This window comes from Dermacentor andersoni, chromosome 1 (genome assembly GCF_023375885.2).
Source record: "Dermacentor andersoni chromosome 1, qqDerAnde1_hic_scaffold, whole genome shotgun sequence".
Taxonomy (NCBI): Eukaryota; Metazoa; Arthropoda; class Arachnida; order Ixodida; family Ixodidae; genus Dermacentor; species Dermacentor andersoni.
In genome coordinates, this window is record NC_092814.1 from 257,117,406 (window position 1) to 257,136,000 (window position 18,595).

Consider the following 18,595-nt stretch of genomic DNA (forward strand, 5'->3'; position numbering starts at 1 on the left):
ATAGATCAATGATTCAAGTTTCACTCACTTTCACTGACCTGCTGTCTGACTTGTTTGCATAGATGTTCAGAAGTAACTTGCGATCATGGTATTGTAGTCATCACGTGGCGCATATTGTTATGTGATTACACTCTGGAATTGATGAGGCAGACAGTTGAAAGCAGGGCTGGTTCCTGTTTAGAAGCCTTTGTGAAAATTATGGCATCCGTTGTTCGCAGTAAAATGAGGGCCAGTAGCTCCGAGAGATTGGTAAGTGTCGTGTCTCCTGACACCCATCTATTCTGAAAATTGCTGAGACATTTAGTTACGATGGGCTCTTTGCAGCAAACGGCACGTGTTACGACGGGGTAGGTGAGCCTCAGCTAGGTGACTGGCCACGGCCGTCTGGTGTTGAGCGATCGGGCAGTGATGAGATGCACTCTCTATGTCCATAATTATCCACAAACTTGGTTCTTGACTTCTTTTATGCGCCCCCTTCTCCCCCTTCCTCATATCCATCATTCCATTCCCCTTCTTAAAATTCTTTTGTTAGTCACTGTCACACTCTTCAACATTCACCAGGCTGTTGAACAGCGTGGTGGCCCCTAACATTCCTGTATTTCTGTTTCTGCGAGGACTTCGAGGCTGTTCACCTACCTGCCCTCCTACTTGTTTGTTGTGGCGGTTTCTTAGCTTCCCTGGCCCAGCACCCCTGTCAATGATATATTTTCCCGTGCATAAATCGGTGTTCTGAAGGCCTTTCTATCCTTTCCCTTTTTTTTGCCATTTTCATTGTTAACAGTGAGTACAAATTAGCCTAACATCAAGCTCTTCTCCAAGTTTATTAACATAGTGAAAGTCAGAGACAAGGAAAAAAAAAAAAGAAAAAAAAGGGAGGGGGGGGGGGGGGCGAGTGTTTATTATGCATTTCCTAGACAAGCAAGTCGCAATTTTCGGAATGCTATTCTTCTGCTCAGTTGGGTCGACGATTCGGTCAAGTACCAGAAATAAATCAAAAGGGGAAAATGGGCGAGTTGGTATGGAAGTATGGCTAAATTCAGAACGCAAACTAGTCCTAGTAGTTCGCGCTATGAATTTAGCCATACCAGAAATAAGCTCTTCAACGACACAAAGGCCTGGTGGGGAGCAACAATGCCCCCCCCCCAAGTTTTATGCACGCGCTCACCCCATCTTTATCTGTGTGGAATTTTTAGTGCTGATCATGGTTAACATGATCTGGAATAAGGTAGAGGCATACCATGAGTGAGGCTGCAATGATCTGTGCATGGGAGATCAGCCCCCCCTCCCCCAGCCCTCTTAGGACTGCCACTAGCCTTCGCCTTGCTTTCACATTCAAGCTTTCCCTTTCATTCATGCCGCTCTATTGGAGCGCATCTCCTGAAACTTTCTGTTCTATGGGAAAGGGGGAAAGGAGGGCGGGGTTTGTCAGAAAATTGTGGGGGTGGGGTCGACCCCCCCCTCCTCCGTCTACACCAATGGCATAGACTGAAGAGAACATGGTGCAGTTTAGCTCTTGGAGCTTTGATGCATTTACTGAGTGGGTATAACATTCATTGCAGGTACTGGGACTGCTACTATCAAGATCAAGGATATTAATGACATGCCTCCAGAATTTACCAAAAAGGACTGGTTTGTTGATGTTGAAGAGACTGAAGCAGACAATATTCCTGAGAATCCAATCTTGGTCGTATCGGTCAACGATGGAGATCTACTAGAAACTAACCGGTTTAGCTACAAAGTTATTGACAACACATTTGGCTCAGATAAATTCACTATGGTCACCAATTCTGATGGAACTGGTTCGCTGAAGATAGCCAAGGTGTGTATACAACCTCTTTTTAGCTTAGTTTCATTTCATTTAGTATAATTCAAAACTTTGTGTACTCTTGCATGAACTCACACCCTTGTTTTAAAATTGTTTTCTTGGTTCATTTACTGCATTTCTTAGGGTTTTAAATGTCTTTAAAAGGGTACTCAGTTTAGTGTAGTGTTAGATACATGTATATTTTAGCTGTTGCAATTTTTTTCTTGCTGCTCAACCAACACGTTATGTGCGTTCTTGTTGCTGTTGGCATGTAACTGTAATAAGATATAGATTTCTTTTAGTGACACTTCATGTGAACCATTTTAGTAACACTGTGGCTTGGCGTTTTTTATTCCAGCCTCTTGACTATGAGGATTTGCAGCAACGATTTGGCTTCAATATCACTATTCAAGTTAGCGATAATGGTGGTGAATCTACTGATCCCTACCATGCAGATTATGCTAAAGTAAAAGTCAGGGTGAAGGACATAAACGACAACAAACCCGAGTTTGAACGGCCTAACATTGAAGTGTCAGTTCCGGAGAATTCCACTGTTGGCTCGAGTTTGGCAACATTCAAAGCCACGGATGCTGACCAAGGTGGAAAATCACGTGTCAGGTAACTTTACCTCTTATCCTCAAGCTTGAAATATATTGTAGTGCTGCCACCTATGGGTACATTAAGTCAGAGCAGTTTCATGGTACCTTCCAATTTGTATTCTAAAATTGACAATCGTTGATTTGGAAGCAAGGCTTCATTTTCACCTTCATGGAATTTCTACAAATCATTCCAGACAAAAAATGCAATGCCCCCTCCCCTCCTGTATGCGTGCAATCAAAGAAAATTGCAGTAGTAGACAAAAAAAATTTGTAGACAGCTATACGAAGTAAGAATAGTATTTCTGTCAGCCGTGTAAACTTGTAAACATTCGCTTACTAACTAAATTAACAAGCGTGGTGTCGCTCGCACCGGTAAACATGAACACATCTCACTTGTCGATTGCGGAAACTCGCTGTCAAAATGCTGGAGTGAGGAAGCGCAGCAGCAGCAACAATCGAATTTATGTTGGTGCTGTCTGTTGCTTCAACTCAAAATGCACAGCGAAACCACAGCTCACACGACGCTATCAGCACTCTGCAGACTCTGTCCCCATCGCAGATCACTTTCAAGATAAGTCCCACATGGCTGCACCATATGCAAATGCCACTAGAGTAGAACCCCTCCCCTCCCTCTCCTCCCTTCAGTGCCTTGCGCGCGACAGAAGACTGTGCACTTCCACCCTGCTTTCCTTGTTTGCACGCACCAGATTGAGCCGCCATCGTAGGCTCACCCTCGCACGCTTTCACTTGCACACACAACATATGGTGTGCAGTGACAATGTTGTCACCCTTGGACTTTATACGGAACATCAGGGTGACTGCGACAGCAGAAATGCTCCTGGAGTGTCCATATAATTGCTATCGCAATAAAAGCGGATGGAATGAAAAACAAGGCAGTGAGATTAAAAAATAGTTCCAGCATTGTGCTGTTCCAATGTACAAGATGATTGGGAAGTACAGACCCAGTCTTCTACTAGTGCATTGTGCAGAAAATGCTGAGAACCTGTTTTTGCTTCAGTAAAGCTGCAGCAAGCATGTTTTTTTCAGGCAGTATGTTTTAATGATTTGACATTTATAAAATTGAAATTGCTCTGTGGTCTTGGTTTGCCATTTTTAATAAAATGTAACCATATTTTTGCCAGTGAAGATAGACTGTCTTGGTCTCAATGTCTCGCCACACATTATGTGGCCAGATTCCTCCGATTATCTCTTTTCAGCCACCTACAACAAATGTGGCTGCTTGTGTCAGAACTTCTTCTGCATCATTGAGGTGCTTTTTAAGTTCTTGCATCGACACGGCTTGTCTTTGTTCAGCTTTAGTTACGTGCATTGTTTTTACATATATAGTTATCAATGCTTCCACCCCAACCCCTCATCCATTCTATTTCTGAGCCACTCGCTACATTACTTCTTTTCTCTCCTTTTTCAGCTACATGATTGACCGATCTTCTGACAAGAAGCGACAGTTCAAGATAAATCCCAATGGTGTTGTTGAAATTCAACGTACACTTGACCGAGAAGACATTCCCAGGCATCAAGTCAAGATTCTGGCTATCGATGATGGTCAGTATGAGTAACATCTGCTTGTGGCAGAGTGCAGTACAATCTCTAGAAAAGCATAATCTATTTGGATCATATGACAGGCATTATCTTAATATATTACAGCTACACATAATTTTTAATAATTAGAAAATAGATTTTGCTTATGGATTAGCCTTTGTCTTTTCTTGCATTCCCTTTTACTGTGTCGTAAGTGTGCCCCTACATTTTTTTTTCTTTGTTTCACATGCCTTTGCAGGAGTGCCATCACGAACTGCAACTGCAACATTGACTGTAGTTGTTAGTGACATCAATGACAACCCACCCAGATTCCAGTACGACTACAGGCCAGTCATTCCAGAGCACACACCTCCGCAGAAAGTGCAAGAAATTTTGGCCACAGATGATGATGATCGTTCCAAAAACAACGGCCCTCCATTTACTTTCCGCATGGATCCCAATGCCCCAGAGCTTATTCAGCAGTTTTTCCGAGTGGAACACGACCCCAGTATGTTGTTTACAATATTCACAAAGTATATTTTCTTTGTGGGCATCAGCTGCATCTTCAGCCTTTGTTTTTGAAGATGTTGTAAAGTGATTTCATTTTTTTTCGCTTTCCTGTTTTTCTGATTTACCTACTTACTTTAAATGGATGGTATCAAAATGTTTGCTGTAGTGATTGTGAAGTAAAGAATTAGAGAAAGAGCATAGTTTTTGCTAGGAGGAGCTTGTGCATTTCAGGCAGGATTTTTTAAACATTGCTGTCACGAACATTTGTGCAACTGTTTCATTGTATCAACTGTGACTCAACTGTTATTCTCGTAGCTGGTGCAAATGGAGATGGTATGGCTGTGGTGCGCTCTCGGGAAACATTTGACCGAGAGACACAGAAGGAGTACCTGGTTCCCATTCTTATCAAAGACAATGGAAATCCATCGCTCACGGGGACTTCTACTCTCACAGTCATTATTGGGGACGTTAACGACAACCGCATGCACCCCGGAAGCAAGAGCATCTTTGTGTACAATTTCAAGGGTAAGTGTTGCTTGAGTGTAGGTGCTTTCTGCAAGTAACGCTCAGTCATTGTGTTGAAATGTGGTGTTTTAAAAGGATGTGAATTTTCCTTTGCATGAAGCGTAGACACTAGGTGGAATCTTCAGCACAATTTCCCACATTAACATGCTGCGGTGTGCCAGCCATAGTATAACTATGTGTTCAAAAACATGTATAGGTGGTGAAGCCATGGGTGTACCAATAAAGCTTTACTTTTGTTCACCCTGGTCTATGAGAAAATTTGCATATTCTTGTAATTAAAATTGTTCATTATGTGCTAATTGTCATCTTTATAACAGGGGAGTCTCCACCAACAAAAATTGGACGCATTCATGTTGAGGACCTGGATGATTGGGACTTGCCTGATAAGACATTCTTCTGGGAGAATAATAATGCCCATCCCAACTTTGACATGGACGGCCACACAGGCATGATCACTATGCTGAACTCAACAGGAGCAGGCACCTACCATTTACGTTTCTTAGTGTATGACCGTATGCATACGATGGATGCCCACGCCAACGTGACAGTAACTGTCAAAGAAATCCCTGAGGAGGCTATCTACAATTCTGGCTCCATACGTGTCACTGGTAAGTCTGTTGTGTGGAACCGAATGCAGAAGCTCTAGTTTTGAACAGAAACCAAGTTTTCAACCATCTTGTTGCTAATTTATTTTTAGGTATTACTGATGAAGACTTCATAAGGGTTTGGGACTGGAAAAAGCAGCGACAAGTGAAGAGCAAATATGAAATCTTTCGTGACCTGATTGCTGAGCGCATCAAGACAAAGCCCTATAATGTAGACATCTTCAGTGTCATCCTCAAGCAGTCACGCCCACCTATAACTGATATTCGCTTCTCTGCTCATGGCTCCCCATATTACAAGGCCAGCTTATTGAATGGGGTGGTTGCAGTGAATCGGAGAGAGGTAAGTTGAATCCTTCAAAGAGTTTTGCTTTGTTTGTCATTAAGAGATGCTGACAGGCCATAAATAAGGCACTTTAAAGCAGCATTAATGAGCTCACTAATTTGTTAAGAAGACATTCTTCAATCTAGTAAGGTGACACTGGCTAGCAGGTGACAGTTAACACACTTGCTCGGTCAAGCCTTTTATTGGGCAGAATTACACCTTTGGAAGTAAAGAATGTTACTGGCAATAAGGGACAATAGGTTGTAGTTTTAAATGCCATGACTTATGTCTATCTGCTGTGTAAAAGCATTTTCATACATTCTTGCCAATCCATGTGTTATTGCGAAAGTTCCAGGAGACACTGGGTAGATGCTTTGTGAAAAATGTAATAACTTGCTTGACAGTGTGACACAACGATCATGTTTTAGAACAAGGTGATAACCTTCCCCTCATAAAATTAAATACAAACATGACGTGCAAGACAATGTTATGCCTTTTGCTGCCTTTAGTAAATTGGAGATCACACTTATTGCTTTGCAGATTGAAGAGAAAGTGGGCATCAACATCACCATGGTGGGCATTGACGAGTGCCTGCTGGAAAACCACAACTGCGAGGGTAGCTGCACTAATGTGCTTATGATTGATCGCAATCCTGTAATGGTGAATGCCAACCGGACATCTTTTGTGGGAGTGAATACTTGGGTGAAGGCCAAGTGTTCGTGCGGTGCTCGAGACTTTTCTGAGATTGAGTCCTGCCGCAAGAGACCTCCTCCATGTTACAACAATGGTCGTTGTGTTGACACATATACAGGAATCAGGTGTGTGGGCTTTGCTGGTTTCTCTTTCTTGGAGTTGAGTGGTTGAGAGGGAAGTTAAATACATTGTGCACTATTTAATAAGTTTAGTGAATGTCTGCATTCTGTAGCTGAATTCTTAGTTCTTCAGGAGGACATGTTGATGGGCTTAAGACCCAAAAACTTTTGTGAATTTCCTCAACTCATTTTATCTTTATGCAGTGATATACCAGCCAACGCAGCTACAACTGAAAATGCATGACGCATGCATGAAAGACAGATACACACATCACAGACCCGTTTCTGTGTGTCTTTCATCATGGTTCTTTCGTCTTGCTACCTTATCTCCTTAAAGAATTTCTTTTTTGAGAACAGGAAAACTTCCTTGAGGTTGTATTAAGCGCTTCATTGACCCTTTGAGTGCAGGGATGTTGCAGAGGTGACTCACCCCCAGTGTCAGGTTTTTTTCTTGGATATTGTAAAACGAACAAAACGGTGTATTTTTCGTTATTCGTAAAGGAAAAAAATTGCACGGATAATTGCAAATCGCACTCTGAATATGGTCCTCACATTCTCATCTTCGTCTTGTATCGCCTACGTAGTTTCATTTTGATGCACACGCTTACGTGATAGCGCGGCCGTGCCAGGGTTAAAAAAAAGAAAAAGAAAAGAAAAAGGAAAACCCAGAAACATGCAAAGTTAGTGGCCTTGCACTATGGTGCGAATATTTGAACAAGGGATTGCTGGGGTAGCGGTCACCAAAGTACAGGAAGCACCTTCCCATCTGCGGGTATGTGCTCAGCACGGCACAACCATCATGTGTATGGAGGGGCACATTCCACAGCACGCTAAAAACCTATATTGAGCAAACCCAGAGAGATAAAAAATATGCATCTAGAATTATAGAACAGATAGCAGAACTATATCGAAGTTTGGCAACTTCGTGTTATGCGCACCTCCGACTACAAAGATTGAAAAATGTACCAGTATTTCAGTGGCACTGAAAGGGTTCACAATATGCAGGCTTTATTCTTGCGCTACGTTATCTGTCTTCGCTTTTTTTTTTTCCTCTCTTAGTAACTTCATTGGGATTTGTTCAGCTGAAGTGATGAGTGAGCAACATTCACTCTGGAATGCTAGGTGAGCGTGGTAATGTGATCAAGTGTGTGCTGGGAGCTCCTTCCTCCTCTATTTAAGCCAAATGGGAAAGCAGGGCGCACACTGCTTGCTCCGGTTCGGTCTCGGCTTCCCATGCATCTTTCCTTGTCATTTTTACACAGTGATGTGATAGCTGCTCCCAGCTTCTCCATAAGGCAAATCCTGCAACATTTTCATTAATGTGCTCCAAAGCTGCTCTAAAAGGTGCTTTCTGCTAGTATTTTCCGGTGTGTAAGACGCAGTTGTTTTTAAAAATTTTCGAAGCTGTGTCTTATGCGACAGTGCGACTTATATATGGAATTAACTAAAGGTGGCTGGTGCTACACGGAAGCACTGGGAGCATGCATGCTTGCCGACGCGCGCCTATGCATTCGTAGACAGTCTGAAATAGGTTGTATGCATAGCACGATTTTTGCCCTTCCTCCATTATTTTGCCGATGGTGTGAGATCGTGCAAGCATCTCGCTTTCCAAACGTTTGTTTTGGCTCTCGCATCCCTGAGTAGGTGACAATCAATTTGCGCTCCTGCCTTGCCGTGCTGAAAAACGCTGGCAAAAATGTGGCACTGGCTCACTGCGGGAGATAATTATCAGCACATGCGAACGTTCGGAGAGCGAGATGTTCACCCAATATTGCCCCTAGCTCACCTTTTGGCCACCCAAGCTCATGTCATGGGTAGCCAAAATCTCCGGTACATCAGCAGTGCATAGTAGCTAAGCGCGTCAGTATTGGGTAAGTATGGCATTTTGTGATGAAGATATGTGCATGCGACCCGAAACGTGTGAAATGTATGCGTCTTCTACAAAGGTGCTACTTATATATTAACTTTTCTGCAAAAGTGGCTGTTTCTTTTTCGGGGTACGACTTGCACACCGGACAATATGGTACTTAAAAAAATAATCTCTCGAGTTCAAGGCACTTTGCTATCACAAGCAACATCATCCATCATGCACATTCGATACGCACGTGCATGGAGGAAGGAAAAGGTGGGCACAAGTGTAGGGCTACTACGTGTTTGAAATGCGGCAGCTTATTGCTAAAGGTAAAAGATGAATGCACGCTTTATGTAAAAGCGGTACACTACTGCAGTGAAGCCTTTGCATGATGTAACATCGCCATAGTTGTTTCATATGGGTATGTTATGGTTGAAAATTTAAACACAACTGGCTGTGCATTCTGCTGAGCTTGTTTCATTTTATTGCATTGCTGGCATTTTGCTGTTTGCAGCTGGCATAGCTTAGCGAGCATTGCATACTCCTAATGCTCTTGCATGGCAGAGTTCCTCAAATTTTTGTCTACATGTGTGCTACAGTTCCTGCCACTCTTGCAAACTCCCATTTTGCAGGAGACTGCAAACTGGGAAGCTAAAGTAGAGATTGAAAAGGGTGTTCATACGATCGCTGTGATACTGTCCTGGTCATTCTTTCATCATTCCTGCTTCGTCTGATCGTCATCATCCCATTGCATTATGTCATCATGTGTGAGATCCACATGTTTAAGTGCTAGAATTTGATGAGCTAAGCACTTCCCAGTAAAAATGGGTCCAACTCGGTTGTGTGCTTTACAGGACTTGCAAATTGTTAGTGATGAATAGCATTCTTTTTCAAACGCCAAAATAAGAGCTTTGCTTAAACCGATTCCCAGCATGTGGAATGTGCAATTTTTTTTACAGTTAAGAAAGGCTTCCTTCTATATGGTGTCTTGCTTCTCTCAAAAGCGATTTTTCCGCGTTGATATAGGCCTTAGATGCTCCAAAAGCCCATTTTTATGCTCCGAAACGCTGCTCTAAAACGGCCTCAGCCAATCGCACAGTTTTTACGGCATGTGACATTATGGTAGCTAGCAATGCATCGAACCTTCGCCTTTGGCTGGGGTTTATCTGAACAAAGAGTTCATGGGAGGGACAGACTTTGTCCGAAATGTTCGAATTCGCAAGCGTTTCTCTCTGTTCAAAAACATGGGACTTTGCCAAGACCAATAGTTTGAATTATCTTTCAATTATCAGGATTTCACTGCAATTCAAGCATTATAATGTATTATTGGTCATTTACCGCTTTATTTTTAGCTGAGTGCAGTGTGCATTGCACGCAAGCATTCAAGTGATACGTCCAGTGTAATTTTGTCACTTCTTTAGGTAACATATGCTTATTTTTTCCATGCACATTGTGTTCATTCTTGACCTGTTCTTCTTATAGCTGAGCCTAGTTAAAAGGATTTCATCCGAAACAATACGAATTTTGTTCCACCTACTGTATTTGCTTTTTCTGATGGGTGGTGTTTGATGCAGCTGTCGTTGCCAGTCCGGATTTCATGGACCACAATGTCAGCAAACAACACGGCATTTCAATGGCAAGGGCTGGGCTTGGTTCCCTGCCTTGCAGCAGTGTGAAGACTCCCATCTGAGCCTAGAGTTTATGACAGAGCGCCCCACTGGACTTCTACTGTACAATGGCCCTATCTCTCGGCCTGACCCTGGAGAAATTGTCATTCAAGACTTCATCTCACTAGAGCTCAATGCAGGAAGGCCTAGGCTGCTTTTAGACTTTGGTTCTGGCACAGCAGAACTCTTTGTTGATGTTGAGGAACACCTCAACAATGGCAATTGGCACCGACTGGATGTGTTTTGGGACCGACAGGTGAGTAATAGTAATTTTACTCCGATGTAATTATATTTCTCTGGCTGCTACCTTTTCTTAACTGGAGGGGGCAGGGCAAGGGTATATGCAGACTTGTGCTGTCTGCGTGCTCTTCTCAGTGCTGTTGCTGTAACCGAACTCGGAGATGCAACAGTTTTAACTATGTTATTCCAACACTAAGTATGAACTCAACTAATGAGTGGGCAGAATGAAGTTACCCATGAACAGGTGACAGGTCATCACAGCTCATCATCAGGACAAGATGGACATGTCACCATCTCCTGCAGGAAAGAATGCAAAATTGCAGAAAGCTAAATTTTATGTTTTAAGTGAAAACTTCCAGCAATAATGTGTTGCATGGCAAGCTCATTTTAGGAATGGATCTTCATTAGTATTGCTCTTTTTTAAACCTGCAGTGATATGTAACAGCCGAACTTATTTTTTTATGAAGGTAAAGAGTTCCTTGGATGAAAGTCAGTGAGAAATAGCATTGTGCGTGCTACTTGCACTCTGACAGCTTTTCTGATTCTTGTAGTATGTAGCTTTTGCCCTTATTTGTTTATACATTGACTTTCTTGAGTGAATGTTTGTTGCATTATTTTTCTTATAGTGGTCATAGAAAATAGCACATACAGGTGATGCCAGTGTTGGAACCACTGGCGTCACCTGTGTGATGAAAAAAGAATGTATTACTTTTGTAAAGCTTTTGGTGTATGTGCCAGTATTCATTCATCCATGCTTCAGATAGTACTATAATGATAAATTAATAATTTACCTTTGGAAACCTATGAACCACCTATGGAAATAATGTATCTGTTTATGCTGGTATACTTGCATTGTGCATTGCTTAGCTGTTCTGTTAGCTAAGAATTTTGAACTGTTGAACTTGTTGTCTTGCATTTTTTAAGGTTGTTAGTGTGTAAAGTTTTGTCTGTGCACTTCTTTTTTCTACAGTCTGTGCGGCTGATGGTCGACAACTGCATGTCAGCACGAACTCATGAGGGAAATCAAACCATTGATCGATCCCGTTGTGAGAACAGCACTCAGGTACCTGAGTTCAATGAGTTTCTTAACGTAAATACTCCGCTTCAGTTGGGTGGAACTCATGTTGGTGGCAAGGACCTTGGTGCATATGCTTGGCGCCATCGGCATACGACAGAGGGATTTCAAGGCTGTGTAAAAAATGTTGTTCACAACAGTGAGGTAAGTGAAGCTTGATCACCAGCCTTTCTAACTGCATAATTTATAATGGGAGTAACACAGTGTGTAAAAAAAGTCTTCCTGTTTGGCTGGAAGATTTCGTAGAAATTAATCTACCTCTCTTGGCAACATTCTCATAGTAAACTGTGCCCTGCGCCTATCTACGACTGCCATTCATTTATTTATTTATTTATTTATTTATTTATTTAAGTCTCCCAATGCCATTGTAACCATACAGGGAGGATTGGTACAACTGTGGTACAATGTTGCCAATGTAAGTTCTCAATGCGGATTGATCTGGGTTGCTGGCAATGGAGGCAGGGAGGCGATTCCATTCTAATGACGTCCTTCGCATGAATAAATGAGGCTACAGGTTGGTGCGGCGGCTTGGCACCTTAATTTTTAAATGATATCGGCACAAGATGAGAAATAGGATGGCGCAGCCAAGAGGGCATGCTTGAGATCATGGTTGGTGAAAAAAAATTTTAAGACAAAGATGGACAATAGTTCTTCTGCAAGAAAGACCAGGAAGATTAAGGAAAGGCTTCATTCCGGACACAGTGGAAGTACGAGAATTATTGGAAAAACTAGAATGAGTAGAACGGTTCTGGATTGGCCTCAAGCCAAGAAATCGGCACTGATGGGGGGGTACCCAGATTGAGAAGGCATACTGTATCTTGGACCTAACTGTTGTTTAGAGCATTAGTTTTAATGAGATGGGAGCTAAAGAAAAGATTGTGCACAATAAACTTAGTGTATGGTTAGTATAGTTAATCACATAATTAACGTATGCATGCCATGTCAAGTCGTTAGAAATGTGCACACCAAGATATTTGTATATATGGATAAGAGTCAACTGTGAGCCAATAAAAGGCTATGAAAATGGATTGTTAGAAGCACTGTTGCAGGATATCCTCGTTATTTTGCATTTTATTAACATTCACGTTCATTGACCAGTTACTACACCAGTAAGAAATACTGTAAAGATCTGATTGAAGTGCTGCAGTCATGTAGGTTAGTTACCACACGATAAACTACAGTCATCAGCAAACGATCTAATAATTGAATAGATGCATGCAGGTAGGAGGGCATTCATAAAAGTAAGGTCTCCTATTTTTGGGGGACGTAGAGAAACTGTTAATACAGTTGTTGGCCACACTATTCTGAGCGGTGCTGCCTGCATTCCCGAATAAGCACGCGCGCTTTGCTTGGGTGCTCAGTCTTGGCTTGGCCGCCATTCAAAATGGAGCTCCTGTTTAACGCTACTTCCAAGTGCGAAGTTCGCGCGGTTAGTAGATTTTTGAACACAAAAGGAATTAAACCACTTAGAATTCATTCCCGATTGACGGAAGTGTATGGACAGTCATGCATAGATGTCAAGATCGTTTGTAAGTGGTGTAGAAAGTTTTCAGCCGGTCATATTGAAATTCACAACAAAGAAAGGAGCGGTAGGTTGTCAATTTCCGACGAGACATTCGCAAAGGTTGAGGAAATCATGCATGAAGATCGGAGGATCACTGTGGATGTCCTTTGCATTTTGGTTCCTGAGGCTTCCTGAGGCACCATTCACAGGATTTTAACGGAAAAGTTGCAATATTGGAAGGTGTGTGCAAGATAGGTCCCGCATATGATGACAGAAAACCATGAACAGCAACGAGTTGATTCTTTCCACGAATTTCTTCACTGCTATGCAGACGAAAAGGACAACTTCTTGGACTTGATTGTCATGGGTGACAAAATCTGGGCATTCTACTTTACACCTGAGACAAAACAGTCACGAGAGTGGCGTCATCCCTCTTGGCCCAAGCTACAAGAATTCAAACACACAGTCTGCCGTTAAAGTCATGGCAACTGTGTTTTGGGACTGGAAAGGGGTATTGGTTGACTTTCTACCTGCTGAGACAACAGTAAACACTGACAGGTACTGTAAAACACTGAAAAAACTCGGAAGGCAATTTGGAACCAAAGATGATTAATGTTGAGCGAGGGCATAAGCATTCTCCACGACAACGCTCGCCCACACGTCGCCCGTCAAACCGTTGAACTCCTGCAAAACTTTGGTTGGAACGTCATCACCCACCCACCATACAGTACGGACTTAGCACCGAGGGACTACCACCTGTTCCCTAAGTTGAAGGAGCATTTGCCTGGATGGCGGTTCTGCTCCGACAGCAAGGCAAAAGATGAAGGTTCAACTTTTCCTGAAGGACATGGCAGCAAAGTGGTATGACATGGGCATTGTAAAACTGCCAGAGCGTCTACAAAAATGCATAGACCGAAATGGCGATTGTGTAGAAAAATAGAGCATTCTTCAACCTTTAAAATGTTTAATCTATTATAGTAAATAAAGTTTTTCTATGTCTGAAAATATAGGAGACGTTACTTTTAGGATTGCCCTCGTAGATTGCCCTCGTAGGCACCTATTTTACTGTATTACTAAGGTATTACTAAATTTTGAGGTCGACATTAAGATATTTTCTTGACTTCAAAAGTATACTATGCTATATTTTGGAATATTTACAGTGTGCCTGTTTAAAGTGTGCCATGACCTGCATTTTATCTCTAAGGCAAGATAAACTCTTCAAGCGTATTGAAGTTGCACTTTGGCCCAAATGCTATGCAGCCATAGCAGGCCAAGATTTCCAGCCTTGAACCTATTTTCTCTATTGGTAATTACACATATATCAGCACACACATGCAATACCGTAAAACAGAAATGACAAAGAAGTACACATAAATTTTGCGTGCACTTTCTGTATTTTGGCCTGCATTTTTTGCACTCAGTTTTTTCATAAACACTGCAAGAGACTCTAATAGTTACTATCTATTCAGGATGTCTTCATTGGGTGCGAAATTCAGAGCTACGTTAGTTTGAATCCATGCAGTGGTACATACATTCATGGTTGCAGCTAGTGTTTCTCTGTTTGCTTATCCCCAGATGTATGACCTCGGCTCTCCTGGAAGCTCATATAATAGTGTGGCTGGCTGTCCTCCTGCTGAGAGCTCATGCAGTGAAGCAGCATTGCTTCACCAGTCCTGTGGTCATGGCCACTGCCTTGGAACCTATAAGGGTGCAGAATGTGTGTGTGACCCTGGCTGGCATGGCCCAAATTGCGACAGGGGTTAGTGCAAGCTTCTGTGCTAACAAAACTTTAGCATTTTATTTTCTTGTTTACCTTTATGCAGCAGACTTCCGTTAATTCGACTCCGGTTAATTTGATTTTTCAGTTATTTCGATCTCAAAATTGGTTTTCGCCAAAATTCCAACTTGATTGGTCAACTTCGCTGCAATACATCTGTGTTATGTTATGAAGTTTATCAAGAATTAAAAAAAGGCCACTGTCGCAAGACATAGTACGCGTTCCTTAATTATACACGCGTGAACACGCCATCTCCAGTCACAGTATGAGCACCTAGATGCTAAATAAGCATACTGGCAGCTATTCAGAGCTGTTACTGACGCTTCTGTGGTGACTTAAGCCCTCGTTTCGCCCCCATGTGTTTCTCGTATGTGAGACCATTCACAAGGCCTAGTATGCATTCTTTATTTATACGTGCACCCTCGCGTTATGCACCGAGAAGCATAGAAAAGCATCTGTGCTTTGAGAAAGCAAGCGGAAAGGAAAGCATAAAAAAGTACAGGGGACGTTTGGGGCCAACAAAAGAGTGGAGCTCTGTGTAAAACTCTGACGGCCTGCCAGTAAATTTATAAGGAATCTCTGTGCTTGTACTGTGACTGGAGACAGCACATGTGCGTGTGTAAATTAAACGCATGCTATGTTCCGTAACAGCGGCACCTTTTCTTGCTTGGTATGCTTCACTGCATAACACAACTGTACTGTGGCGAAGCTAAGCCACCTGAACCAATGGAGTGTTTCGGTGTTTTTTCTGTTTCTTAATTTGAACCTCCAGATAATTCGGCCAGTTTCTTCGGTCCCATCAAGCTCGAATTAACTGAGGTCTACTGCATTTGTACTAAGGGTGTTCTAATAGCAAAATTTTTAAATTGAAGTGAATACAAACATTTAAAAAAAGAACCTTTTAAGGTCAGTGAATACCAAATGCTTTGTCGTTTCTAAACAAGGTGAAATAGTAACATTGCATAGAGTCCATTTCTAAAGAAAAGAGAGAGGAAGGAGAAGGCTTATTTACATTATTTGATGCATGAAATTTCATTTGCTTGTAGAAGAGGAGTGACTGAACTGTGATATCAAGTACACCATACCAGTGACAGTGGTGAAACATGGGGCAATTGTCCATATAATAAATTGCTTTTGTCTAAATAAAAACCAAAAATTAATTTGTATGCTGTCTGGAGGCAAGGCATTCTTGTTGAATGACTGAAAAGTATTTAGTTAGGTACCCCACATGTTTGTCCAGGAACTGTAGCTTGCCTGCAGCAGAATCATTCAGAACAGTCAATAGTTGCATCTGGCTTTCTCCCCAATAAGGGTCATTATCCTTTATATCCGAACAAATATGTATATTTCACAACTTCAGATAGGGAATTCTCAAATAGACTACGGATTGAGTAGCAATGACTACGTATTTGATACACTTGACACACGGGCACTCCGAAGGTGTTTGGACACGGGAACATCTACCCTAAAGGTGTTCATGCAGGGTGATACTTTTTAGTGGAGGTCCCTTGCGGAAAGGTAGATATCCTAACTCCTTCATTGGCTTAAAGGGTAACCTCATGCATAGTTCAACAATGCAAAACTTAACAAAATGCAGTGGTGCTTCATTGTAATATTAATGCTTGCAAAAATGATTTTTGTTAGCAGTGATGTAGTTTGACCAGGTACTTTTTGTTTTGTCAGTTTCATTTTAAAGGTGCAGAGCCATGTGCTTTGCTGCATTGCTTACAGAAAACATATAAAGGAGACTGTACCATTGTGTGTATAACTTTTTTTTGATAAGGAGTCCTTCAGTGTAAAAGAAAGGTTTACTTCAAAGGACTGACCCATGTTTCAGGGGTATGATTCATATTCAAAATTGCAAATGTTGGTCACTTCTGATTTGTACCTATGCTTTGCTTCAATAGAAACACAGTCCAAGATGTTCCAACAAAGCAGCTACATCAAGTATGCACTGCCATTTGACCCTCATCCGTACAAGACTGACATCCAGCTACAGTTCCGTACACGTCAGAAGCATGGAGAACTTTTCCGCATCACAAGCAAACATGGGCGGGAGTATTGCATTCTTGAGGTGATTAGACAGCAACATTGTTCATATTGCTTATAGGTGATTTTTACGTGTTGGAAGGTTGCTGGAGCACATGCAATCTTTTTTTTTTTTTCACTGGTTTAGATCCGGGACAAGAAGCTGCGTTTTAGGTTCAACCTCGACCGAAGTCGGTCATCTGAAGAACGCGAGTTGTGGCTTCCCTGGGTGTGGGTGAATGACGGCCAGTGGCACACAGTGCGTGCCCTACGCTATGGCGCTTCAGCCAGCCTGGCTCTGGATGGAGGCAGCGGGCGGCGCTTCAACGAGCTCTTGGATTGGCAAAGCCCTCACCAGCATATGTGGGTTGAGAAGCAGAATGTTATTGCCGGTGGAGACGTCCAGTATGTTGGTCCTGGTGTGACTGTTGTTGACAACGATTATCAAGAAGGTGAGCTAACGTTTGCTTTGAGAGAAGTGCATTCCATTAGCAGCATGTTTTGCTTGGGTAAAAACAAGCCTTAGCCTTTAATCATGCATCACTATAACACCTGTCCAACTACTTCCTCTATGAGTAAAGACCGGTTGATAGAAAAGGGGTTGATGGAAAGGAGACACTCTGGAAGGTCCAGCCATATTTCTTTTGATGGATTTAAGAGCAGGTCGATTAACCGGGCATAGGAGGTACTGAGCATATTTCGCAATGTATTTTTGCACTCAACCATAACACATGCTGTAATACAGTGTCCTGCCAGTTTGATATTAACTCTGCATCTTGTGTACTTACATGAGTAAAAATAGAACTATGTGCATATAAAAACACCCAAAGGACTTATTCTTTGATTTGGCATAGTTTTCCAGCATCAGCCGTACTCATGGACATGGTGATCCTCATTGTAATAATTGTTCTTATTAGGATTTTTTTTATGTTGGTCGAGACATGCAACAAGCGTTGCTAGTTGCATGCCGTCAGTATTATTCAGAACACATAAGCTAGCCTGCATGATCTGTTGAGAACATGACATTGATTTGGAACACTTAAACATGTATCTATTGTGTCAGCTCAGTATTTCCTGATTTACGATTTGTAGGCAGAAGTAAAAATACTTTTGTAGCATTGATGGTGTAAAAATAGCATTTGTGGCGCACTGCTCATGTGTAGGCATTTTAGGTGAAACTTTTTTTCATGTACGTTTCATTCTGTATAAATTGAGATGGACTGCTAAAGCAGGGACTAGTATGCACAGAAACATTCGGTTTACATTGTAAGTTGTAAGTGCATGGCCGAAGCGGCATCCAGATTATAGGCACTGAAACTGCATGTTTTAGCACTAATACAGACGAGGCACAGAAAGGTTATATGGAAAATGCTGAAGCTTTGGAGAGATCTATAGCATGTTTACAAGAGTAGACAAGAAACCACAAGTCACAAAAGAAGAGGCACACACAGTAGAACCTCATTCATACATTTGGGGGTGGGGGGGAAGGCAAATGAGAAAAAACATACCGAGAAAATATACAATCCAATGTCACTAAAGAATTCAACAGACTCAACTGTAGTTGACACGTACATAATCCAGAGCATTGCAGCACGAGATGCCGACGCACGTCAATCTGGTGGGGCCTCCAGTGGCCTGAGACAGGCGTCATTTTTGCAGTTTCGGCAAGCTTATATTCGCGCTCCTCGATTTGGTCTGGGTCAGCAGATTCTTTAGGCGGAGCATTTGGACATGAA

The 18,595-nt window shown here is 42.1% G+C and overlaps 1 protein-coding gene across 8 annotated transcripts in view; it reads left to right on the plus strand.

Annotated features, from left to right (window-relative positions):
• The window catches only part of CadN (neural cadherin), a 326,124-nt gene that overhangs the window by 285,290 nt on the left and 22,239 nt on the right, over positions 1 to 18,595 (plus strand). For all 8 annotated transcript variants that reach the window (XR_007602747.2, XM_050195541.2, XM_050195543.3 and 5 more), the window contains exons 22-34: positions 1,560 to 1,819; positions 2,163 to 2,422; positions 3,833 to 3,966; positions 4,202 to 4,450; positions 4,768 to 4,977; positions 5,295 to 5,585; positions 5,675 to 5,922; positions 6,445 to 6,722; positions 10,143 to 10,491; positions 11,446 to 11,694; positions 14,630 to 14,813; positions 16,739 to 16,905; positions 17,008 to 17,311. Coding sequence is in view for 7 of the 8 variants with exons in the window: in XM_050195541.2 (XP_050051498.1) it covers positions 1,560 to 1,819; positions 2,163 to 2,422; positions 3,833 to 3,966; positions 4,202 to 4,450; positions 4,768 to 4,977; positions 5,295 to 5,585; positions 5,675 to 5,922; positions 6,445 to 6,722; positions 10,143 to 10,491; positions 11,446 to 11,694; positions 14,630 to 14,813; positions 16,739 to 16,905; positions 17,008 to 17,311 (3,183 nt within the window). In the remaining variant the exon portion in view is untranslated. The remainder of the gene's footprint in view (positions 1 to 1,559; positions 1,820 to 2,162; positions 2,423 to 3,832; positions 3,967 to 4,201; positions 4,451 to 4,767; positions 4,978 to 5,294; positions 5,586 to 5,674; positions 5,923 to 6,444; positions 6,723 to 10,142; positions 10,492 to 11,445; positions 11,695 to 14,629; positions 14,814 to 16,738; positions 16,906 to 17,007; positions 17,312 to 18,595) is intronic.